This window comes from Euprymna scolopes, chromosome 26 (assembly GCF_053919585.1).
Source record: "Euprymna scolopes isolate OS-2025 chromosome 26, ASM5391958v1, whole genome shotgun sequence".
Taxonomy (NCBI): domain Eukaryota; kingdom Metazoa; phylum Mollusca; class Cephalopoda; order Sepiida; family Sepiolidae; genus Euprymna; species Euprymna scolopes.
Genome location: NC_136507.1, coordinates 57,445,640 through 57,473,545, shown reverse-complemented (window position 1 = coordinate 57,473,545; position 27,906 = coordinate 57,445,640). Strand labels below are relative to the sequence as shown.

Genomic DNA, 27,906 nt, shown 5'->3' with positions numbered 1-27,906 from the left:
AAATTTTAGATATAGGTTCCTTGAACCTGGATCTAACTTAATAAAGTGATTTGATCCCGAAACAATAAATTTTAAGGGTCAAAGTTTTAAAAAATTAACCATTTTTTTTGTTTTTTTGCTTTTTTTGCACAGCATACACCTCCAAACACCCGAGCAACGCCGGGCACCCCTGCTAGTATATCTATAAAAGTGAACGCGTGTGTGTGTGTGTGTGTGTGTGTGTGTGTGTGTGTGTGTGTGTGTGTGTGTGTGTGTGTACATTTCCCTACGCAATAACTCCGTCAATTTTAAGTCTACAGGCTCGAAATTTGATATACAGGGTACTGAGATTTGGGAAAATCTTTGTGATCGGTTTTCGGCCAGAAATTTGGCTGTTAAGGGGTCAAAGTTCAACGATTTGACCTTTGAGAACTCTACCAAACTCCTCCGACAATTTTTGATCTAAACACTTGAAATTTTAGATATAGGTTCCTTGAACACGGATCTAACTTAATAATTTGAGTTGAGCTCAAAACAATAAATGTTAAGGGGGCATAATAGGGGTCAAAGTTTTAAAAACTTGACCACTTTTTTTTTCTTTTTTTTTTTTTCCTCGAAATACACCTCCAAACACCCGGGCAACGCCGGGCTAAAATGCTAGTAGTTACATAAAAGTTAGTTTATTTGGTTTTCATGGTGCTCTGGATCCCAGATAGAGCAGGTTTAAACACAATGTCACTCGGGATAAAGAACTTTTTTTGTTCTTTTGTTGGTGTTGGCTGGGAGCCATAATCCATAGTGCTCAATATCCTGAATAGAGCCGATAGTAACCCAAAAATGAGATTACATTTGGTTTTAAGAGTGCTTTGGAGGCACAAATGTTACACATACCAGTAAACATCTGCTATTTTGTTATCTTTAATAGCCACGGGTTACGCCAGGTAGACCTGCTATTTTTAAATGAATAAATTAAAAAGTTAGTTTTATTTATTAAAAAAATAGTTAATTGAAAATAATTATTTCTATGGAAGAAGAAAAAGACATTTTTCTTCTGACTAATCCTTTTATTGTTTTATAATTTTCCAGAATGAGGGCATATAATTTGTATCATTTGGATTATTTGAACTTCTGTTATTCTCACAACGTTAAAGCTAGATAGTTGCTTTTCAACATCTACTTACTGGAGAGGTGCCCACAAAACAAATACTCGTGTGTACAGCTAAGGCCCACACAAAGCGCAGGTATCTTTGCTTGTAGTATTAGAATCTTCAAAAAGCCTGCAAATTTTCATGTAGTTTCGTCCGATAGAACCAAAGATATGAACATTTCGATATTCACTTTGACTACCATTGTGTGTGTGTGTGTGTGTGTGTGTGTGTGTGTGTGTGTGTGTGTGTGTGTGTGTGTGTGTGTGTATCTATAATATAAAGCGGAACGTCTGTGTGTGTGTCTGGTCACGAATAGGCTCCTATATGGTTGACTATTATAGAAAACTGATCACATATAATGATAGAAGATGTATCGAGACACAGGAATGGGTATGTTTGATCTGACATAATGTTGACTCATTAAAATTGTGGGGTCTGCGTTCGCGACTGGCCCACAAAGTATGGGAATAAAACATTTTAAAATTAAAAAATTAAAAAAAAAACGTTTACAAGTGTTTTTGATATAGATGTACATAATAATACTTTGATAAGTATGTTTTAACTTAAATAGGGATGGTATAATAAAATTGTGGGGTCTGCGTTTGCGCCTGGTCTCCATAGAATGAAAATAGGCACAAACTTTAATAAAGACTTTTCATATCTGTCTGCGTAAGTATACTTTGATACAGTTTGAAGAAATATGGTATAATAAAATTATGGGGTGTTCGTTCGCACCTAACCTCCATAGAATGGAAATATGTCACAAAGTTTAACAAAATTTTTTAATATAGATCCACAGAATATTGTGATAAGTGTTTCAGTGTGAACAGGTATGGTATAATAAATTATGGAGTTTATCTATTTTATTTTTACTTTCATCATATTTTGCTTTGGTTTTGATACCTCCGAATTCGAAGCTATCTCTTTACAACCTTTCCTTTTCATAACCTATCATACTTTAATAAATCAGAGTCCATTTTCTGTAGGCTGTTTTTGAACCCAGTCAACGACGAGTACTTTTGCTAGTATATATATATATATATATATATATATATATATATATGTATATATATAATGTATGTATATGTATGTATGTATGTATGTATATATATATATGTATGTATGTATGTATGTATGTATGTATGTATGTATGTATGTATATGTATGTATACATATGTATGTATGTATATATACATATGTATGTATGTATATATACATATGTATGTATGTATGTATGTATATTTATATACATAGGTATGTATGTATATATGCATATATATGTATGTATGCATATATATGTATGTATGTATGTATGCATATATATGTATGTATGTATCTATACATATAAATGTATGTATATATATATGTATATATATATGTATGTATATATATATATGTATGTATATATATATATATATGTATGTATATATATATATGTATGTATATATATATATATGTATGTATATATACATATATATATGTATGTATATATACATATATATATGTATGTATATATACATATATATATGTATGTATGTATATATACATATATATATGTATGTATATATACATATATATATGTATGTATGTATATATACATATATATATGTATGTATATATACATATATATATGTATGTATGTATATATACATATATATATGTATGTATATATGCATATATATATGTATGTATGTATATATACATATATATGTATGTATGTATGTATATATACATATATATATGTATGTATATATGCATATATATATGTATGTATGTATATATACATATATATGTATGTATGTATGTATATATACATATATATATGTATGTATGTATATATACATATATATATGTATGTATATATGTATATATACATATATGTATGTATGTATATATACATATATGTATGTATGTATATATACATATATATGTATGTATGTATATATACATATATATGTATGTATGTATATATACATATATATGTATGTATGTATATATACATATATATGTATGTATGTATATATACATATATATGTATGTATGTATGTATATATACATATATATGTATGTATGTATATATACATATATATGTATGTATGTATGTATGTATATATACATATATATGTATGTATGTATATATACATATATATGTATGTATGTATATATACATATATGTATGTATATATACATATATATATGTATGTATATATACATATATATATATATATGTATGTATATATACATATATATATATATATGTATGTATGTATATATACATATATATATATATGCATATGTATGTACGTATATATGCACATATATATATATGTACGTATTTATATATATATATATATATATATATATATATATATATATATATATATATATATATATGCACTCAAATAGGTTGCATAACGACCATTTACCAGAGGTAACCTCATAGTCATGATCCGGTCACTCACACCACAGGGAAGTTTTTCCAGGCTAGAAAGAATTGATGTCTTTATAGCAAAAGCCACGCCTGATTCCCTCTTACATCCCTCTGCTCTACCACTCCAGAAAATTGTGTTAGCCCCAGCCAACTCAGAAAACTGTCCCTCATCAGCCAGCCTGGTCTCAGACAGAGCAACTATGTCCATGTCATAACGTTGACGCTCCTTAGATACAAGAGCAGATCTATGCTCTGGACGCGTTATTTCTGACGGCAAGTCAAGCAGCGTCCGCACATTCCAACAGCCGATGGTCATTGTCATATATTTCCTCACAGTAGCATGATGACGACCGGGTCGAGGCTGTGGAGCCCTGGAACACCTGCCGGGCCAGGCCCTGGAAATTCCAGTTCCCTTATTGCTATTTACGTTTATAATCATATTTTCCAACTTCATTGAATGTTGTGCCGTTTTAGGCTACAGCCAGCCTTTTTCCTTTTCTTCCTCCCGCTATCAAGATACACAAGATGGTAAAAAGTATATCTAATTTATATCGAGCAATGCTTGTGCGTGAGAATTGCTATAGTGAGGAAAGACTTTGCACCGAGACAATCCCACTCTCTAAACAACTGCCACATTGATCCAAAAAGAAGAGCAAGTCAGCATCATTGGATGCAGCAGTCATCGCAGGTTTTATATCAGAGTTTTCCTTCTCCTAGGGAGGTTGCCTTCACCACGGCTTATAGAGCCCTCTCCACCCACTATGCCATTGTATCCATGACTGCAACCTTTTTGAGTATCTATGCACCCACTATTGGTGCAACAGAAGATGAAAAGATTGCTTTCTACCTTGCTTTGTGCAGTGTAGTTAGACACATTCCCTCTGCTGATAAGATCTTCATTCTTGGAGATTTTAATGCTAAGGTGGAAGAGATTTTTAAAACTGGGATGTAAACACAGAGTGGGCAAGTGTAATAGCAATGGTCTGATGTTGTTGCAGTTTTGTTCAGAAATGGGTTTTAAAATCAGTAACACCGTGTTTCAGCAAAAGGACAAATACAAGACGACCTGGATGCATTCTGGCTCAAAACAATGGTACTTGATAGACTATGTGTTAGTCAGAAAACGTGAGAGGAGGGATATCTGCAGTGTTTGTGTCATGCGGGGGCAGAGTGCTGGACCGACCATCGGTTGGTCCGTGCAAAGATTAAGTGTGTTGTGACGCCCAAGATGAGGGGAGCTAGAGTGGTTATCTCAAAGCGACTTAATGTTGCCCGTCTAAGGGACAATATTGTGAGAAAGAAACTAGTTAAGGAGATGGAAGCGATTTATTGTGAAAACACTTGGCCTGCTTTTAAGGAATCTGTCTATGAGGTATGTGAGAGAGTGTTAGGTTATTGTGAGCGTAAACATCAGGATTGGTTCAATGAGAATGATACTGAAATTCAGGCTCTGCTTGATTCAAAGGTCAGGGCATTGCACGCTTATCTTGGGGGTGATCTGACGGATGGTGAGCAAGATCGATTGAGGGAAAAGTGTAAGGCAATCATGCACAAGGTGCAGAGGAGGTTACGTAACATGAATGGTGGAGGCAGAAAGCTGAGGAAATACAGCTCGCCTCGGATTCAAACAACACCAAGGTCTTATACAGCCTACTGCGTGCAGTTTACGGGCCATCCAGATCACCTATCACTCCTCTGCGCTCGAGGGATGGTGGGGATCTTCTCCGAGACCCTACCGACATTCTTCATAGATGGAGGGAGCATTTCGACGACCTCCTGAACAGACCTTCTTACATTGATCAAGAGTTTGTTAGGTCGATTCCTAGAAATCCAGTCAAGGATATCTTGGCAGAGATTCCTTCTCTCCAGGAGGTTGAAGCAGCAGTCCATAAGCTGAACAATGGAAAGTCTCCTGACCCGAATCGTTTGCATGCAGAGATCTTTAAATGTTCTGGACCCAAGATGATGCAACGCTTAACGGATTTGTTGCAGATTGCTTGGCGGGATGAGTGTATTCTGCACGATTGGCGGGATGCATTGATGGTAGTGCTATACAAGGGGAAGGGTAGCAGAGATGAATGTGGAAATTATCGGGGCATCTCTTTGCTGTCAGTAGTCGGTAAGGTGCTCTGTAGGATCATGCTAGACAAAATGCTGGAGCACATTGCTGACGATGTTTTGCCTGAGTCGCAGTGTGGTTTCAGAAGATGTCGAGTAACAGTGGATATGATTTTTACAGCCAGGCAACTACAGGAGAAATGTATAGAACAGCAAAAGGGACTGTATCAGGTGTTCATCGCTTTAACTAAGGCCTTTGATGAGATAGTGGGAGATTCTGAAAAAGCTTGGCTGTCCTGACAAGTTTGTAACCATCTTAAAGCTCTTCCACGATGATATGAAGGCTGTGATCAATGTTGGGGAAAGCTGGCTGATCCTATCTCAGTAGAAAGTGATGTTAAGCAGAGAGACATTCCAGCACCCACACTCTTTGCATTGTATTGTTACATGATAAAGGACTGTCCTCTCGACAAGCTCGAACCTGTACCGCAAAGGAGAAAAAGAACATGAAAAAAATATGAAGTTGTTGCCGTTGCGTCCAAACCGGAAGTGGCGAAGGTTTAAATTAAGGCTAGTCAATCGAAAAGAGGAGATGACTTTCAAAAATATCGGCAGATAAAACGACCACTTCTTGTGCAAAAGTGCGCAGTTGAGGGTGAAGGAATTAATGTTTTTAGCCAATTTTTCGATATTCGTCGTCCGAAAGGATGAGCTTCAAAACGATACTGATCTCGTGAAAATCCATCATCTCTGTCAAAAATTTTAGGCAGACATACATACATACATACATACATACATACTAACGTACATACATACATTTAAACAGACATGTGGGATTTATATTATAGATTAGCTCTTTATAGTGGTGGTGGTGGTGGTGGTGGTGGTGGTGGTGGTGGTGGTGATGATGATGATGATGATGATGATGATGATGATGATGATTTCACCTTTTTTGGATAATGATCTCACCTTTTTTGGATAATTATGCAATTATTGGTAACCAGCAGGACTCGTTAAACGGCATTGCCTGGTGGAAACATGACAGGTCCAGAACAGAATCGTTAAAGGACCTTCCCTTAAAAACAAATTAAACTACGATTGTTGTTGGTGGCCACTGCTGTCCCTGGTGTCAGTGGCCTAACTGAAATAATCTGGCTTCCACTGTCGGGCATTGTTTTCCAGTAGCAGCTAGTGGAAACTATCTGTCTGTGATTGTCAGCACTTTTGGGGCGATAACCCGCAGGTGCTGGCAGATTCTAAAGAAAGTATGTATTAACTCTTTAGATTGAGCGAAAACAGAGGTAGATAACTGCTTTCTACCGATGACAGCATCTTTCAAGTCGGCCATCATTTTTCTTCTCGGTATACTGCATGCATTTTTTTTCCAGAAATATCTCTATCCCATCTTCTAAATAATAAAATACTCTACAGAAAGTAAAAGTGATAAAAAACAAATATATAACAAATAAGTGTTTTCGTGGCCAATAAAATATACATTGAAACTGCATAATATTATTGTGTTTAACTTAATTTAATCAGTTCTAAAAAGAAAGTGTCGACAGGATAAGTCACAGCTTCGAAGCCTAGGTAATCAGTCAAGAATATAAATTAAATTTAATCATCAAAAGGAATAAAAATTGAAAAAAAAAAAAAAAAAAAAAATAGCATCATTAAAGTCTTGATAATCGCTCAAAAATTGAAAATTAAATATTGATACTGCAAAAAAATTTTTTAGAGCCGTTGTGGCGGAGGGGTGTGTCGGTATTTTATGCATATTTACATTCTCAAACCAATGCTGTGTTTATATTTTGAGAGTGTTCCGTCTGAGCAAGGAAAGAGCCATATGTGTTTGATTACATTTTATGTTAGTACCGTGTGTGCAAGAAAAGAGTTAATAATGCGTATTAAAATGACAATATTTCTTAAACCTTTTGTTACAGTTCAATTGAGACACCCTGATATTATTGTAGCTCTTTTGTTAAAACTGCAAAAGTATTTATCTAAGCGAGCAGGCACACCTGACGCTGTCCGGTCATAAAATACACTTAAGTGTATTTTATGACCGGATGCTGTCTGATCATAAAATTTATATTTTAATTATATATTTTAATTTATGCAGATTTCGTATATATAATTATAGAGTCAATTTTCTATCGATTTTTATATATTAAAAAATTATATAAATTGTGATTTCAAAAATAATAAAATATATCTATATGACTTGGGTGCATCAGCTCCAATCGAAACTGAAACCAAAACTTATGAAGAAAAAAATATATATATATATAATTTGAGTTCCTTCAGCTATAATCGAAATCAAAACCAAAACTTATGAAGAATTCTTGGTAAAATTGTTTATTACATTATGATAACAATTACATTATTATAACAATTACATTAATATAACAATTACATTATTATAACAATTACATTATTATAACAATTACATTATTATAACAATCAAACGGCAGTCACTCAGAATTGCTTTTGATTTAAGTGTGATACATAAAATAAATAACCACACACTATCCTATTAATATATAGATACTTTTTAGCAATTATCACGACTTCAAAAAGGCTCTGTATATGTTTTTTAGCAGAATTGCATCAAATGTAGAAGTTGATTTAATTTTATATGTTGGAAAGTTCATTTTCTGTTGTTATATGTTCGAAATTAAGTGTCTATGAACTAAAATTTATGCCATGCAAATCAATATTTGTCCTAGCAGCGCCAGATTGTAATGTTCTGAAGTGTTCGTTTGGAATGATCTAATTCCAGAATAAGAGAATTAGCGGGCAACCAATCAGAGACAGTGGACTTTCCCGAGGGAGTCTTTATTATATTTTTATTCTACTACAGGAAAGTTAATGGTATATCTGTGTATATATGAGCCAGTTATGGACGGTATAAGTATAGAATCTGTGGAACATGTAGACTTCCTCCCAGTGTCGATTGGTGGCAGTGGTAGGACTAAGTATTTAGGGGGAAAAATAGGTACCCCTTCCTCTAACGATGTTGTGGTTGTGATGGTGTTGCTCCTAGGATGCAATGTAGCATTTTATTATGATGACTAAATGTGTCTAAAATAGCATTCTAAAGTTACATAAGATAGTGGCTAGTAGCCTAGACGTATTGAATTTTTATGTGGCATCTGTTGTTGCAAACCTACGATACTTTGATTCAGAGGGGAACTTTTGCAATCATTTTATTATATATTGAGAAAAGTATGTACATTGTGGTTTTCTTAATTCAATATTTTAAGATTTTAATTTATTAATTATCTTTGAAACGGTTCCAGAAAACTAATCTTTACCTTTCAATAAGTTTTTTCAATTAATTGAAATTTCAATTTAAAAAAAAAATGCTAAAAGCATTTTACAAAAACTGATGGAGAAATTAATAAATCTGCTGCTTGATTCTACAATCATTCTTGATGTTTCTAAGTAGAGAAACAAATAAACAACAAATAGCAATCTTCTTTTTTTCTTCTTCGAATACAAAAATAGTTGTCTTTTATACACATCAAGAAAGTCATAAAAAAAGGGTAACCCAATTTTAATAATATAGAAAAATGATGGAAAAGAGATTTAAAAAAAAGCTCATGCAAGGGAGATAAATGTTTACCTATAAAAATTTGAATTATCTTCCTTATATTACTTGAATCATTATTTAAAATAGTCGCCATCGTAACAATCCTTATTTTTTCTCTTCATCCAGATCAAAGTAACGCAGGGTAGACATTTTTGTTTCAAGCTCAAATGTTGAATCCATGTTAACAGTAAGCGCCATGCGAAGTCGATCCCAGTCGTTTTTCTTTGTGAAATCAATTAGATCATTGGATTGAAGCGAGTCAGGAATTTCACAACTTTCGCGGACAATAGGGATGACCTTTTTGTCTTTTGCTTTGCTTTTAATCATACAAACATCACTGAATAATTTCACCAACTTGTTGTGACAATTATTTGGTGTTAGGATTATCAGAAGTTTACGACTTTTATCGATAGCTTTCGACATACTATCTAGTTTTCTCTCTCCAGGTATGAAATCACGACTTGGAAAGCAACCTAAAAAAAAAAAAGAATAATTAATTCAATATTCAAAGCTGAGTTAAATAAGTAATATGCTGAGGGTCAAAACAACCCAGGGACACAGATTTGAAATATGATAAAAAAAAAAACAAAAAAAAAACAGCATTTATTATTTTTAGACTCGTTTGGTTGTTTTTGTTGTAGTAATATTGATTTTTCCACAAGTTCATAAAGAGAGAATGCCAAGACAACGATAATAATTGTCACCAGACAGTATTACTAACCTTAGAAATAGCATTTTTGTTAGCCAACCAAGCTCAAGTTTGAAATAGCATTTTTGCCAAATAATAAAGCTAAAGTATAAAATAGCATATTTGTCAATCAAACTGACTTTGAAATAGATTTTTTGTTAGTCAATCAAACTAAAGTTTAAAATAGCATTTTTGTTAATCAATCAAGCTAAACTTTAAAATAACATTTTTGATAGTCAATTAATGTACACTTTGAAATAGCAGTTTTGTTATTCAATCAAGCTAAACATTGAAATACCATTTTTGATAGTCAATCAAGCTAAACTTAAAAATAGCATTTTTGTTATTCAATCAAGCTAAAATTATAAATCACATGTTTTTTAGTCAATCAAGCTAAAGTTTAAAATAGCATTTTTTTGTTTTTCAATCAAGCTGAACTTAAAAATAGCACTTTTGTGAGTCAATCAAGCTAAAATTAGGAATCGCATTTTTGTTAGTCAATAAAGCTAAAGTCTTTAATAGCATTTTTGTATGTCAGTCATGCTAAAGTTTAAAATAGGGCTTTTATGAGTAAGTCTTGCTTAAGTTTGAAAAAGTATTTTCATGAGTTAGGCATGCTAAACTTAAAATAGCATTTTTGTTAGTCAATCAAGCTAAAATTATAAATCGACTTTTTATAAGTCAGTCAAGCTAAAGTTTTAAATAGTATGTATGTAAATCAATCAACCTAATGTTAAAATATCCCTTTTTTAGTCAATCAAGCTAAAGTTTAAAAGAGCATTTTTGTAAGTCAATCATACTAAACTTTGAAATAGCACTTTTGTTATACAATCAAGCTAAATAGCATTTTTGTAAGTCAATCAAGGTGAACATTTAAATAGCACTTTTGATAGTCAATCCAGTTTAACTTAAAAATAGACTTTTTGTTAGTCAATCACGCTAAAATTTGAAATTGCATTTTTGTCAGTCAATCAAGTAAAACTTTGAAATAGCATGTTTGTCAATCAATCAAGCTAAACTTTGAAATAACTCTTTTGATAGTCAAACAAGCTAAATTTCAAAATAGCATTTTTGTTTGTCAATCAAGCTAAAATTTTAAATCGCATTTTTTTTAAAGTCAGTCAAGCTAAAGTTTTAAATAGCATTTTTGTCAGTCAATCAAGATAAACTTTAAAATAGGACTTTTATAGTCAATCAATAGCATTTTTTTAGTCAATGGAGATAAAATTATAAATCGCATCTTTGTTATTCAATCAAGCAAAAGTTTTAAATAGCATTTTTGTTAGTCAATAAAGCTAAAGTTTGAAATAGCTCTTTTGTGAGCAAGTCTTGCTTAAGTTGGAAACAGTATTTTCATGAGTTAGGCATGCTAAACTTGAAATAGCATTTTTGTTGGTGAATCAAGCTAAAATTTAAAATCGCATTTTTGTTAGTCAATCAAGCTAAAGGTTTAAATAGCATTTTTGTTAGCCAATCGAGCTAATCTTTAATATAGTATTTTTGATGGTCAATCAAGCTAATGTTTAAAATAACATTTTTGTTACTCAGTCAAGCAAAATTTTGAAATAGCATTTTTGTTATTCTATCAAGCTAAACTTTGAAAAAGCTTCTTTTTTTTTAAGTTAATCAAGCTAAAGTTTAAAATAGCATTTTTTCAGTAAATCAAGCTTAAGTTTAAAATAGAATTCTTGTTAGTCAATTGAGCTATACTTTGAAATAGCATTTTTGATATTCAATCAAACTAAACTTTAAAATAGTATTTGTGTTAGTCAATCAGGCTTAACTTTGAAATAGCACTTTTGTAAGTCAATCGAGGTAAACTTTAAAATAGCATTTTTGGTAATCAATCAAGCTAAAGTTTTAAATAGTATTTTTGTATGTCAGTCATGCTAAAGTTTGAAATAGCTCTTTTGTGAGTAAGTCTTACTTAAGTTGGAAACAGTATTTTCATGAGTTAGACATGCTAAACTTAAAATAGCATTTCTGTAAGTCAATCAAGCTAAACTTTGAAATAGCATTTTTGTTAGTAAACTGGGCTAAAATTATAAATCGCATTTTTGTTAGTCAATCAAGCTAAACTTTGAAATAGCATTTTTGTTAGTAAACTGGGCTAAAATTATAAATCGCATTTTTGTTAGTCAATCAAGCTAAACTTTGAAATAGCATTTTTGTTAGTAAACTGGGCTAAAATTATAAATCGCATTTTTGTTAGTCAATCAAGCTAAACTTTGAAATAGCATTTTTGTTAGTAAACTGGGCTAAAATTATAAATCGCATTTTTGTTAGTCAATTAAGCTTAACTTTGAAATATGATTTTTGTCTGTCAATCTAGCTTAAGTTTAAAATAGCATTTTTGTTAGTCAATCAAGCTAAAGTTTAAAATTGCATTTTTGATAGTTAATCAAGCTAAACTTTGAAATAGCATTTTTGTTAGTGAATCAGGCAAAAATTATAAATCGCATTTTTCTTAGTCAATGAAGCTAAAGGTTTAAATGGCATTTTTGTTAGTCAATCAAGCTAAACTTTGAATAGCAATTTTGATAGTCAATCAAGCTAAAGTTTAGAATAGCATTTTTCTTAGTCAATCCAGCTAACCCTAAAAATAGCATTTTTGTTAGTCAATCAAGCTAAACTTTAAAATAGCATTTTTGTAAGTCAGTCGGGATAAACTTTAAAATAGCACTTTTGGTAATCAATCAAGCTCATGTTTAAAATAGCATTTTTGTATGTCAGTCATGTTAAAGTTTTAAATAGGGCTTTTGTGAGTAAGTCTTGATTAAGTTTGAAATAGCATTTTCATGAGTTAGGCATGCTAAACTTAAAATAGCATTTTTGGTAGTAAACGAAGCTCATCTTAAAATTAGCAGTTTTGTTAGTCAATCAAGCTAAAATTTGAAATCGTATTTTTGTTAGTCAATCAATCTAACTTTAAAATAACATTTTTGGTAGTCAGTTGAGCTAAACTTTGAAATAGCATTTTTGTAAGTCAATCGAGGTAAACTTTAAAATTGCACTTCTGGTAATCAATCAATCTAATGTTTAAAATAGCATTTTTGTTAATCAATCAAGCTTAAGTTTTAAATAGCATTTTTTTATGTCAGTCATGCTAATGTTTGAAATAGCGCTTTTGTGAGTAAGTCTTGCTTAATTTATAAACAGTATTTTCATGAATTAGACATGCTAAATTTAAAATAGCATTTTTGTTAGTCAGGGACGCTAACGTTGTAAATAGGATTTGTATGAAAAAGTCATTCTAAAATCTTAAATAGCATTTTTTTTTTTTTAGTCTGTGATGTAAGCTTTTAAATAGAATCTTCATAAATCAGTCATGATAACGTTATTGGGTCTTTACCTTACTAAAAATTAGTCTTATCTGAAAAAAAGAAAAAAAAAAAGGTAAGTTTCAAGTAATATTTTAATCGGAAAATACACACATAGGATGGGCGCATATTAAAAAGGATTCTCAAATACGTCTAAGCATTTCTATGTGGATGTTTCTGTCAATCCGTCTCTCAATCTGTCTAAATGATATAAATTGTTTCATTTTAGTATAGATAAAAAACACTCACCTCTAAAGTTTATAGCATCATCATATTCTTCAAGCTGTGGCCGCAACATAAAATTCACCCATTCCTTGTCCTTTTCTGAATGCAAAACAAAGAAATCGTACTCAAAACTCTCTGAGGTTTCCAACACCTGAATCTCTGCTGGTCCATTTATGTCGGGTTCTTGATTGTTTCCTTCTTGAAGCTTCATTTTAAATCGTTCTCTCATGTCGTCACGCACACTAAACCCTGACTGCAGTATTTCGTTGACAATGTCTTCACAGCCTCTTGCATCCCACTCGATCATGTTTTCAATTAAATCAGAGAGCATTTCTGGAAAGTCTCTCTTCATGATGTTGAGGGCGTTATAGATGTCACACTGCCTTTTCTTTGCTTCTTTTAGCATGTAGCGGAATTCACTCAACAAATTTCTATCTTTGTTCTCATCGTAAAAACACATAAAACTATTGCAAAGATATGAAAAGGACTTAGGATAATTTTTATTCCACTTATTCAATTCTAGTGACGTTTTTATAGACTCAATAGAGTTTCTATATTCACTTATAAACGGATAATACTTTCCGAGTAGGGCGTAGATCCTCGCGTCTTTATTTATGTCTCTTTTTTTCAGTGTCTCGTGGAGAATTTCTAGGGCTTCATAGACAAAATCTTTGTTCTGGCAATAAAACTTGATATCTGGATGTCTATTGGGCCTAGCTCTCTCAAAGCAGATTTCGGCCATCTTTAACAAACAGAATTGTGTACATCTCGATTGAAAACAAATTTCTGCATCCTTATAAGCGAGTCTCAAATATTCATCAATATTTCCCTTGTAACATTTTTTAGCTATCAGGTTTTTACTATAATCATAATATGCATCTCTACGACTTGCATAGGCAAACCAGTTGATGTCTTTATCCGGAAGCAGTTCAATGGATTTATCGTAGCTTCTAATTGCTTCCAGATATTGCTTCTGAATCATTTTCATTCGTCCATATCTTATTAAAATTGTATTGCCATCAGGCCAAAGCTCCATTGCCTTGTCCACTAGAAAGTCCAGATTTTCTATCTTTTTTTTAACATTCTCCAAGTGATCAACGCATGGTTTCAAAAATCTCCGTGTCGTATACAGCTGGGCAAAAAAGATGCATGACTTGGCGAGATACAATTTTAGAGGTCCTTCTAGATTTTCAACTGAGATAAGGCTATCAATCACATGCGAATGTCCTTCTAATACTTTTAAAAAGTTTTTGATGCGGTTATCAGTGCAGTCGTCATTTCTATTTCTCCATGTATCCATTCTGCCACGGGCAATGGCGAGCTTATGTTCCCATGTCAAGATTTCTTCCTTGGAACAATTTAACTCATTCAGTTTTTCAATTCCTTTCTCAAATCTTTCGACCGCCTTTTCGTTTTCATTGATTTTTTTCTCGTGGGCTGTCTCAGGAATTGTCTTCAGCACTTTGTATGCTTCAACAATCAAGGTGGTAGCTTTTATTACTTGTTCTGTCTGGTTATCTCCCATACTAAGGATTCTCCAGCTATCCTTTAAGAAAGCTTTTGGCGTTTTGTTGTGATCATCTGCCCAATCATAGGTCAGAGCATTTGCCTGGCCCAAAATACTTCTCGCTTGACATAACGGATTATCTTTATAGGAATCAAGCTGCATTTTATATTTTCCAGCATCCTTCTCACGTCCCATTTCTTTGTAGACATAAATTAAATCAGCAAGAGAATTTAAATCATCTGGATAATCTACAATTAACTCCTCCAACATTAAACGAGCTCTCTTTCGGCCTAAGTCCATGTGGAATAAAATGAAGGCAACCAAATTGCGAATCGCTGGTTTTATATAGATGGGTGCAATTCCAAGTTCGTGCGTCAGCTTCTTCCTGTGAATGTTCAAATAATGGCTGCTAAGTTTCTTTTCAATATTTAAGCCAATATTAAACAATCCAGGCTTGAAAGTCCCTTTTGAGGCCATCATGCTGTAAGTAGAGAAAAGTGAAAATGATAATAATTTTCTTCTGGATGTTTAATAAACAATTAATTGTTTTTTTAACTATTACACATCTTGGATTATTATTTAATGCTTTGAGAATAAAGAGGAACTCTTAGCAGCTGGAAAGAGAATGAGATATTTCGTACGTATTGACTGTCCATTTGCCAGATGAAAAAAAAGGACTTCTAACAATTGTGGACTTTTATAGTTGGGTTTGATCTGTTAAGAACTAATTAACACATGTGCAGACTGACTAAGAAAAATAAACCGACTGACAGAAAGCAAGGAGTTGATTTGGAAAGAGAAAAAAAATGGTGGTGCTGGAAATTTGCTAAAAAGTTGGATTGCCATTGTAACTTTTTATTTTTTGTTTTTTGTCATTTTTGTCTCTGTAGACTGTATACCTAGAACACAATCTTCTCGAGATAAGGTGTTAGGCGTTCGATAAAAAACTAATTAATTAACTATAAGCCATCTTCGACACAATAAGGACAAGGTTAATATTGATTGTCTTCAGCAATTTGTATGCAAATCTGTAATAATAAACAATTATTTTAATTAACTAGAAATCATCTTGGACGAAATCATAACTACGTTAATATTGTTTAATAAATAATCAATTTAATCAACTCGTATTGCACACAATAATAACAAACTTAATATAAATCTCTATTATAAAAGAGGCGCAGTTTTCCCTCTCTGGAGCAAAATACCATAGGTTTACAAAACAGATGGCACATACAAATTTGTTATGTTTACACTATTAGCCATTACCTTATTTAACTATAGAACATTTCATACACATTAATTCATAATATTAAAACATTACATTTATTCCTAGGAACGATATCACAACCAATGTCATCACCTACAGAGGAAGTACTTCCAATTTCATCCTTTATTCCATAAGTCCTCTTATGACCCCATTTATCACTGCATGATTTTATACTTTTTCCTGCTTTTCTGTGTCTATGCCGTCATTAACTGGCTACTGATTACATACACATCGCATACTCTTACCACTTTTGAACTATACAAATAATATTTATCCCATTCCGAAATCCGACCCAGCTGATTGGCTGAGAAGTAGACATTCTCGAATTCCACTATTGCTCCTTCCACCATTAAACGAATGGTTTGCCACTTTAAAACATGCCGCCATTTTCCTTGCTTTTCTGGACTTCTCCACTATTAACTTAACCCGTTCATGATGCTATTATATTCCTACATCATCAACGGAAACTCGAGACATTACACAAAAAACTTCTGCACAAATACACAACAGACCAGTCGAAAATGAATGTTAAAATGACATCATTCCTGTTTTTTAAGCAACCGGTATTCCTTCGTATTGTCCATTGTGAACGAATCAGAGACGGTGTAAACGAGGAGTGGGGGGAGGATGAATCAAATAGAGAGAAAAAATTTTACAACTTCCATTGATTATAACCGATTTTGGCGGTGAACTCCCATCGGAAAAAGTATAGGAATGTAAGATTCTCGAAGAAGTGTAGAGGTAATAGGCCTGTTCTGCAGGTTGTGAACATTACATTTGCATGTAATGTTTTGACTTTTAATCCTATTAAGGTCAAACTCACACGGGAAAAATGAATTCATTTTATTTATATAGAGAAGAAGAGAAGATAGAGAAGAGAAGATAAAAGAAGAGATATTATACTGTGTATAATATATTGGCACAATGATACGCTGCCGTTTTTTTTCTCTTTCCTTTTAAATTCTTTCCTTTCCTTTTTTTTCTTCTTCCAATTTTTACCGTCTGCTCGCCCACATTTCTTTTTGGTCATTCAGTATAATCCAGCTGTTTCCATCATTCAACGAGCGTATGTATATTTTTATATATATATATATATATATATAATTTATAATTAAAAGTGTTGAACAATAAAAAGTACAATTTTAGGTACTTATATATTTTTTGTACCGTGCTGAAATAATAATCTTTTTATTTACAAAGCCATTTTAACATTGGGGAGAGGAGGGGAGGGTGTTTTGTCATTATTCTTCCACTTTACGATTGAATAAAATAAATTACTGTGAAACTTGAATTTAACCTGAAAACACTATTTACAAATAGTGTGGTAATAAAATTGCATAAGCACCAAATGTTAAATTAGATATTGGTCTCAGATGCATATGATTGCAGAGCACGATACCATCTGCCATCAGATGCATATGAGAAGACTGAAGCACAGATTATAAAAGCATAAAAAAAATTAAAACACCATCCCCATGTAAAGAATGGCTTTCAAAATAATAACATTATTGACTACTGTACACTCTTAACCCTTATCCTCGAGTGGCCTCTGGGCCTTGATAAGTGGTTATGTAACCCCTCACTGATGAAGCTGGTTAGGACCCTTATTTATCTGGAAAACTCGGCTCGTGTCGTCTAGTCTTCTCTGAGTGTTATTACATTGAATCCTGTATGCTGAAAGCGAATATCAAAGCCACAGGCAGGAAGAAAAGCAAACTCGTGTACTCTAGTGTACAGAGTTAATTTTCACAAACTTATGTACAAATGTTTTTACAAATATCATTCAGTTCTTAGTAAGTTTTTGAAAGTCTCAAATCTCTTCACAGGCAGCGTCAGACGGGTGGATGAGGAAGTAGAGGGGTCACGTCCCTATACGGCCTGTTCTCCCCGAAATCAACAAGCAAGCTCTCAAAAAACTCTCCTCCTTCTGTTCTTCTAATTTTCGCGTGACAGTCGTATATATAGTGAGGTATGTATATGAGGTGGAAGTTTCCCCAGCTAATAAGATTTCACCACGAAATTGAAAAGTTTCAGGTTTTTTTGCATTTGCGCAATTCCTGAATCTGGGATCTGAATACTGACTCTCACGACTCGCTAAGGTCAGATGTCAGTTCTGACATCCGACTTTGAGTTCACCAAGGTCAGACAATGTTATGCTTCAAGTTTCCTGTCATGAACATTAGCTGCAAAATATATTTCTCTGGTTTCAAACAATATCTATTTTGACATGAAATAAAATATATATATTTATATTCTCTATTTTAAATCCGCGGGTTATCTGGCGTCACCCGGGAATGATTAGCTATCTCAGCATAGTTCTAAAGCTCCCCAATGGGGGATTACATCACAGTTATGTAAAAAAAAAGAAAAATTCATCATTTCCGAACAGTTAAAAACTACTCTTGCATTATTTCTTTTTATTTGTTAAACAACGTGCTAAAATAAAATATAATCGCATGGTTACATTTTCAAGAACGTGATTAAATTTAACCCATTAAAAGTTTAATAGGTAGATTAAATTAAACCAAACTTTAGTGCTTATGCATTTTTCATATCGCTCTATTTGTAAATAGTTTTTTCAGGTTAAAATCAAGTTTCACGATATTTTTAAATAGTTATTTTCTTTTTTAGAATTCCGTTTTTTTTTGGGGGGGGGAGGGGGGTTCTTATCGTAATTCAAATTATATTACCAAGAAGAAAAATTATCAGGAAAAACTGTTTATTTTTAAACATAATAATATTTATTTTATGTACAATTTTATTTACAACTTTAAGATAAGTGAAATAAATAACGGAATTTCATATATATATATATATATATATATATATATATATATATATATATATATATATAATGAAAACGAAGGGATGTAGTGTTTACCTGATATACACAATGGTAAACTTTAAACTTATATAAATAACAGTATTTATATATAGAAAATGTAATCCCAACCGAATTATAAAAGCTCAATATGCAATAGAGAGTAGAGCTTATTATAAGAGAAAGAAAATTAAAACTGTAAGTTGAACTTTACAATCAAAATTTATTGTTTGACTGAATACTCCAAAAAACAATTTACAAAGTCCTTATTCTGCAGAGTTTCAAAGAATGCTATTCTTATTATTCTTCTCATCAGAGGACATAAAGAAATTAGCAAATTATATTTGGAGCAATGCTAGAATTTGCTAGTTAAGGAATTTTTTGTAGCTATAAATTGCCAAATAAAAAAATGAAAAAATATTGGATATGTAAAAAACTAATATAAAAACAAACCGTGCATAATATTTCAGCTTGAATGAAACTCCTCTAGAGTTGATCCAAAATGCAAAATAGTTCTTTAAATAGAATGTATTCCAAAATAAGTCCAGCGTGGCAATGCATATAACCCGATTGGAAAGTTTTCAAAAATCCGATGGGAAAGTTTACAAAACGGCTGAAATAATGCAAATTGTTTTTTTCCGGGCAGTACAGTAGTCCAAAGAGAAGTCTGTACCTAGTAAAATGGGACCTAATAGTAAGAAGAGAGAAATCCAAAATGAGAACCATCATCCTCGGCTTAAAAAGAAAAAAGTGATTTCAAGCGGGGGGGGGGGGGGTGAAAGCTCGTATTGCTGTGATCGGATATTGTCTAGACAGAATGAAACAGATCTTTCTATAAAGAAATTCGATGTCATTAATAAAAGCAAAAGTGTAGGAGTGATGATTATAATTTTTTAAGTGTTTCAGAATCATAGTTTATTAAGTTATGAGGATGATAAAGATGACAAAATAATAATAATAATAATAATAATAATAATAATAATAATAATAATGGGCAGTGTCACTAGTGAGATTCTCTGGACCGTTTATAGGATGGATAAAAGAAGAACATGAGACAGCTTGACGAGAAAACCAGGAAACTCATGACCATGCATAATGCACTACACCCAAAGGACGATATTGACAAACTCTACATGAAAAGGAAAGATGGCAGGAGAGGACTGATCTGTATAGAAGACTGTGTGAAGGACACAAAAAAAGAACTAGAAAAATACATAATGCAAAGCACTGAAAGGATAATTATGGCAACGAGAGACACGGAGAAAACCAACAAAACAGAAAACAGAGAGACAAATGACAAAACTAGAAAAGAGAAATGGGAAGAGAAACAACTCCACGGAAGATTCATAAGAATGACAAAAGATGAGAATAACGAAAACACCTGGACATGGATGCGAAAAGGACATATAAACCGAAAAACTGAATCTAATAACTGCAGCACAAGATAACTCGATAAGAACCAACCATATCAAAGCAATGATCGATAAAACACAAGAAAACAGCAAATGCAGACTCTGTGGACAAAGAGACGAAACGATAAACCATATAGTAAGTGAATGCAGCAAACTGGCCCAAAAGGAATACAAAAACAGGCATGACCAAGTGGGGAGGGTGGTGCACTGGGAATTGTGCAAATGGCTGCAGTTTGAGTGTACAGATAAATACTACAAGCATAAACCCGCAACAGCACTCGAAAACGAGAACCACAAAATACTATGGGACATGAACATACAGACGGACAAACCCATCCAAGCAAGAAAACCAGATGTCGTAATAATTAATAAGAAAGAGAAATCCTGTCAAATCGTAGACTTTGCTGTCCCAGCTGACCACAAGGTGAGTATGAAAGAAAAGGAGAAACGAAGCAAATACACAGAACTAGACAGAGAGTTAAAAGGGATTTGGATGATGAAGAAAATCAAAATAGTACCGATAATAGTAGGAGCACTAGGAACAATTCCGAAAAACCTGGAAAAAAGAATGGCAGAAATTGGAATCAGAGGAATAGCTTCAAAAATACTATTCCTAATGATAATGAAAACGGCTGAAATATTAAGGAAAACCCTTGAATGCAGAGAATAACACAAGACGATATAACGAAGAAGCGTTACAGGGAATGAAGAACACCGAAGCTGCAAATCTACATGTTCTACACCCCCCCCCCCATCATGCATCCTCTTCATTGCTTCACCACCATTTCCCCCAATAGAAGAGTGATACCAAAGAGCCGAGAAGGGTCAAGGAGGATGGAAAGACCGAGGAGGGAGCACTGGCCAGACCTCCGCTGGACAAGTGCAAAGAGAACTGGGATCTTGGGGAGGCTTAGTGCCACTCAAATTCCAGTATAAACCAATGGCCACTGCCAGCGAGAAGTCAATGGTAAGCGGCTGTTGCGATGATGCAAATTTATTTGCAAATGCTATCGAAGGAGGAGGAGAGAGCTGGACGTCTGGGGAGACTTGTTGTCATTCAGCTACCAGAGAACATCACAGGTGTCCAATCAGATCGTGTGTTGATTTGTGTGAAAGCTCCATGTGAGCCAATAATAATAATAAATTCTAATAATAGTATAGTCAATGATCATCGGTAATAACAATAATAACAATAATAATAATAACAATAATAATAATAATAGTAATAATAATAATAACAATAATAATAATAATAACAATAATAATAGTAATAATAATAATAATAATAAATATAGTAACAAATTTAGTAATACGTATAAAAAAAACTAATAAAGATGTCGATAATGATAATAATATTTATAATAACAGCAACAGGGATAGTGACACAAATAATTATGTCAATCATATAGCGATATTGATAAAAGTAAATATACACATACATACACATATACATACATATATATACATACACATACACACACTCATACACACATGGTACTTATACATATGCACATGACATACATACACGTACTTACCCACATTTATACATACATATGCATTTTGGATCAATTCTAGAGGAGTTTCATTCAAGCCGAAATATTATGCGCGGTTTGTTTTTATATTAGTTTTTTACATATCCAATATTTTTTCATTTTTTTTTATTTGGCAATTTATAGCTACAATAAATTGCGCTTTCACTTAGTCTTAACTAGCAAATTCTAGCATTGCTACAAATATAATTTGCTGATTTCTTTATGTCCTCTGATGAGAAGAATAATAAGAATAGCATTCTTTGAAACACCGCGGAATAAGGACTTTATAAATTGTTTTTGGGAGTATTCAGTCGAACAATAAATTTTGATTATAAAGTTTAACTTACAGTTTTAATTTTCTTTATCTTATATATATATATATATATATATATATATATATATATATATATATATATATATATATATATATATATATATTTAATTATTTGATCTTTGCAGCTGTAAAAAATGTTGAAATTTTTATTAACCTACATTTATTTTTGTTTAGTTTCCGTAACATGAAATATGGGGGGGGGGGATATAACACTTAAAATAAAATATTTCCTCTAATATATTCAACGAAACCTACTTTTATTATGTAAGTTTATTTAATAATGAATAAATATTTTTAAAAAATTTCAGGAAAATATGACTATTAGTTGATTTTTTTCTAGATTTTTTTAAACATGGGTATGTCTACGGCTTCACAAACGTCACTATATACGAACGTTGTTTTTAAGCGTCGATAATGTAAACACGATTTTTATTATTTTTTTATGCTGTGAACAAAACAATCTATAACAAATAATAGCAGTTTATTTAAAGCTTCTTTTAAATGGTAAAAAAGTTAGGATGATAATATTAAATTACAGTTACATGGTGTTACATAACGGGGGGATTAAAACTGTAGCACGCGTTGGGGGTACCTTAGTAAAAAAAATGAAACAACTAATTAGGCTATTTTGACAGAACATACCCGTTTCTTTTCTTCAACCTTAATACATTTAATATTTAACACGTTGATTATTATAAATAACACGTACGTTTACTTTGAAAATAGATATCGTTCTCGAAAACAAATATTGCAGGTGAAACAATGTTTCACTGAAACATTGACCAACAAAACTAAGCTGTTGATTTAATTCTACAGTAGATAAACTTCTGTTTACATTACACGTCTTATCGATGTATGTCCATCGTACGTTAATCGTGGAGCAGTAGATTAAAGCGTTTCACTTCTTCGAAACTCCATCTACAACTTTTGCTGCCGGTTCGCTCCTGCTTTCTGAGGATGGTTTTTGTATTTTTTTTTTTTCTTTTCTTTTCTTTATTTTTTTTTTCCACGTTAAAGGCTTGGATTACTTCTTTTCGATTAGTTTTTGGGAAAAGCAAATAGGTCTAAAACAAAAATATATTGCCCCCCCCCCCATCCCCACCCCTATTTCACTAGGGACTGCCAAACGATTGTGAAGATTGGACCGGACCGCATGGTTTCCGTGACGTCAGATTTGTGTGTACTATACGAATTATAGAAAAGCAGAAGCGACTTAATGATTTTTTTAAAACCTTTGTTTATCTTCTTCAAACTGCAATTAATAATTAATCTTTGTTATAATTTTGTTAGGTTTTAAGATTTACACAGTTTAATGATTAATAATATTATAAACATTTGTATATTAAATATGAAATACGGTTTTACAGAATGTTCATTTGGTTACCTACGGGGTTCCATATTTTGTTCGGTAGAAAGAGACAAACAAAATATGGGGGTGGAATACAAAATGCTTTATATTGTGCAATAATATTTTCAAATTGGTTTTAATCTGGCGATAAAATAGCTGGCAAGAGTGATATTTATGTTAAAACTTAATATTTAAAAAAAATTAAGCACAATTAATTAAAAATATATGTTGTAATGGAACATTTTGAAATAATGGAATTTTAATCGTTTTAATCTTTTAAAAATTAATTAATGCTTACGAAGTTTCTTTTTCTTGGCAATTCAACTGATTATAGTATATATTAATTCGAAAAACCGCTATTTAAAAAGAACATAATAATATTAAGTTTATATCAATTTTTTAGTTGCAACTTTAAGGTAAATTTTTGTTCAATATGTGTATTTAAATTTTTTAAAAATAAATATTTTTTACTTATTTGAACTCTTATGTTTCATAGTAAATAGAAATTTTGATAGATTTAAATATATTTTGTTCGAATTTCGAAAAAATAAATATGGGGGGAGAACACGCACTAAAAAAATATTTCCCCTCGTATATTTTACAAAAACTGCATTTTATATGTAATTTCATTCTAAAATGGATAAGTATCTAAAATTTCACGAAAATCTGACGATTAGTTGATGTTTGCTAGATTTATTAAATACGAGTATGTTTTCACGTTCGGATTGTCTACTACATGAGAACGTTATTTTAAAGTGCCAATTATGTAAACACGATTTTCGTCTCGCAATCTCATTGTTTTCGTTCGATGAAAAAAAATTTAAAATTATTACTGGTTTATTTTTCCCTTCTTCTTTTAAATGGTACAAAAGTTATACTGATAATATTAATTTATAATAAAGTTACATCGTGTTACATATAGGGTGGGGTAATTCTGTGGTGACTTTTGGCAGTCCCTATATTTCCCAATTGTTTGTTATTTAAATAAACCGTTCTGTTTATAATCTTTACTTTTACAGCTTACTTAAAATGGTCACTTTCTTAAATACCGTTTACATTTATGCTTGGTAACGTACAGGTGACTACAGGAATTCAGTTCCCTTTAAGGGACACAGGGCTCGATAGTTTTTTTGCCACCATAACTCCAGTCTTGCCAACAAAAATACTTTGTCCTGAATTTTACCCTTGTTGGTACGGGTTTAGGTTCTTCCAAGTCCCAAAACTACCGACCAGCTTTAATAATTACTAAACGTACAACAAGTATAAACGACAAGAATTTATTAACAAACATGAAAACATGACAACACTGCAATTCAGAACATTAAGGTAAAAAGATTACTCACTTCAATAGTGGGGTTTACGGGAGGAGTGAGGACTGTATTCTAGAGTTGTACTCTGCCTGTCCAACATTGTCTTTTAGGAGAAGAACTTTTTGCGTCCGTGCCTCATGTGTACGGACTCTCCTCTTCTTTTTTCAAGGGACCTCACTCCTTACCCTACACCGGTAATCCGGTGCTCTTATTTATTCCCCTACACCCTGATCCATACCCTGAAAAATACCCTGAACCTTCCAACAAATTTTGTGACAACTTCACCCTCAAGCACAAAATAAGGTGTCTATTCCGAAAGCCATTTTGAATATCAGGAGGTTGGAGGTTGGCCAACAACAAAAACAACAGCCGTATTTTTGTTGTCCGGTACAAATCGCCTCTATTTGAGAACTAAGTGGAATCAACCAGTCCTATGAATACCACTGGTTTCAGAGACTAAATGGAGGCATTCATACCATGTTTAATCGCATGCTACGAACACGTTCCTCTCATACCACTTTAGTAGCTCGTGTATTCTTTATGATAAATACATATATTTATACACTTTACACTACTTGTGATTGTGACCTCTAGCATGGGTATACAACAATTTTAAATTTTTAAGCGAGGGGTGCATGCTACCACCGGGCAACGCCGGTTAACGGGTCCTGCAAGTATATAGATATTGTTACTATATATCGATTTTCTTTTATTTTAAACAATTACTTTATTTAGCTGTTTGCCTTCCCTGTAAAAATTAAATAAATGTTTGGGTTTTTTTTTTTTTTTTTTTTGTAATTAAATAACAAATACCTTTTTTTAACGGTTTGAATAAACATATTAATGTGCATTTAAGTGAAAAAAAAAAAAACAAACAAAAAAGAAAACATGGTAATCATATGAACCATTAAAGCATAATACATTGGGTAATAAATATCTTAATATAATAAGAATTATGTGTCGGCAACAATGTTAAATATGATATTCGTTTATAACAGACTTGAATAACCCTAAAAATCAACTTTGGAAAACTAGTTTTTTTTTGTTTTGTTTTTTTTACATAGGCAGCACCACATTATCAAGGCCAAGAGGCCACTCAAGGATAAGGGTTAAAGAGTGTACAGTAGAAATTGGACAATATAGTAATCATTAGTAATCATTAGTTGGTCCACATCGGCATTTTCACACTGTTAATGTATACCCCCCCCACACACACTCACACCCCAAAAAAGTTGGGTCATGAATAAAATATTTAAGTCATACCTTTGTTATGTTTTGTTAACAAGTCAACTGGAAGACAAATAAAATCAGGGAGAAATGAACAAAATTTCATTTTTCCTTCACAATTTTGTTTTCACTTTTTTTAAACGTTTTTAATATTTTTTGTTTGTTTGTTTGTTTGTTTGTTTGTTTATCCATAAGAAAAACAGGTTTGTTTGGTTATAAATATAAAAAAAAGTAATTAGTTATTTCGTCTAAAACTTTTAGTATTCTTTATGACTTTCACTTTACCTGCGATTGTGAAAAAAAAAACTATGATGTTTTTCTGAAAAAAAACAAGGTGAACAATCCTATCCACCCTGCATTCAATGTAATAATGGAATGACTCAAATCTCTAATATTATATAAAAGGAACTCTGTGTGTGTGTGTGTGTGTGTGTGTGCGTGCGAGAGAGAGAGAGATCCCTATAGACTCCGAAACGGTTGAGCCAATTTTTATTAAATTTTACACAAATGTACTTTATGTACCTGGCAGTGTTCTTAGATAGGTTTTGTATCAGAATATCTTCGATAAGTATCAGAAAAAATCCGAAAAAAGAAGGAACAGGCGATTCTGATCAGAGTTAAGTTTTATAACCACACAAGCCGAAAAGTTCGACATATAAAATCAACAGTAGGTTCTTTGATATGACAGGGGCACGTTCAAAATGAATGTTTCTGTTTAAAGCACAATTGAAACATTATACTTGACTTTCCATTTTAAACTTAAATTCAAGCTATTATCACCGCACAAGCAGAAAGGCCAAGCATATAAAATCAACAGTAAGTTCTTTCATCTGACAGGGAAACGTTCGAAATGAATGTTTCTGTTTAGGGCATAATGGAGCTATAATGGAACTATAATACTTGACTTTTGCATTTCAAACTTTAATTCAACCCATTATGTATAAAAATAATTATATAAAATCAACAGTAAGTTCTCTACAGTGCAATGCAGACTTTCGATGTATTGTGAACTAAGTCACTGCAGGAGGCATGCAAAGCTTCCTCCGGTGTACTGTAATAGGTCCTCAACTAGAGCAGGCAATTAATCGATTTGATTGATAAATGATGAATTGAAATCACTACTATATACTGGGTACAACATAATAACCAGTAGAGTACAAAAGAGATTCAGATCCAGACAATTTCACTTAAGGGAACAATGAGGATACTAAAAAGAGCTCGTTTCAATAATGGTTTCAACGAGGATACTAAAAAGGCTGGTTTCAATGAAAAGCAGGACAATGTTGGCAGCTGGTTTGACTGCCCCATACCCAGCATTACAATCTTAAAAGGAAGATCATTAAAAAAAAAAAAAAATGAAGAAAAAAAAAACAAAAAAAAGAACATGGTAATCATAAGAACCATTAAAGAATAATACATTGGGTAAGAAACATCTTAATATAAGAATTATTTGTCGGTAACAATGTTAAATATATTTACTACTACTACTACAACAATTAATAAAAAATTTGCATAAATTAAAATATCATAGTTAAGCGTATTTTTATGATAATGCCATGCCGGGCAGCCGCTAATATATATTAGTATTTATCAAGTTTACAGTTTGTAGATAAAAAAATTGGCAGAGTAGTTTGGTAAAGATCGTTACACACACACACACACACACACTCACACAGACAGACAGACAGACAGACAGACAAGATC

General features: G+C 32.3%; 2 protein-coding genes across 2 annotated transcripts in view; one reads left to right on the top strand and one right to left on the bottom strand.

Moving 5' to 3' along the window:
* LOC145248082 (kynurenine formamidase-like) overlaps positions 1 to 27,906 on the top strand; it is a 108,806-nt gene that overhangs the window by 40,838 nt on the left and 40,062 nt on the right. The window lies entirely within an intron of this gene.
* On the bottom strand, positions 7,956 to 26,531 carry LOC145248080 (uncharacterized). The gene is made up of 3 exons (XM_080109858.1): positions 26,488 to 26,531; positions 13,466 to 15,429; positions 7,956 to 9,681 (listed from the first exon to the last, which is right to left on the bottom strand). The coding sequence occupies exons 2-3, from the start codon at positions 15,426 to 15,428 to the stop codon at positions 9,314 to 9,316; spliced, it is 2,331 nt and encodes a 776-aa protein (XP_079965984.1). The 5' UTR covers position 15,429; positions 26,488 to 26,531; the 3' UTR covers positions 7,956 to 9,313.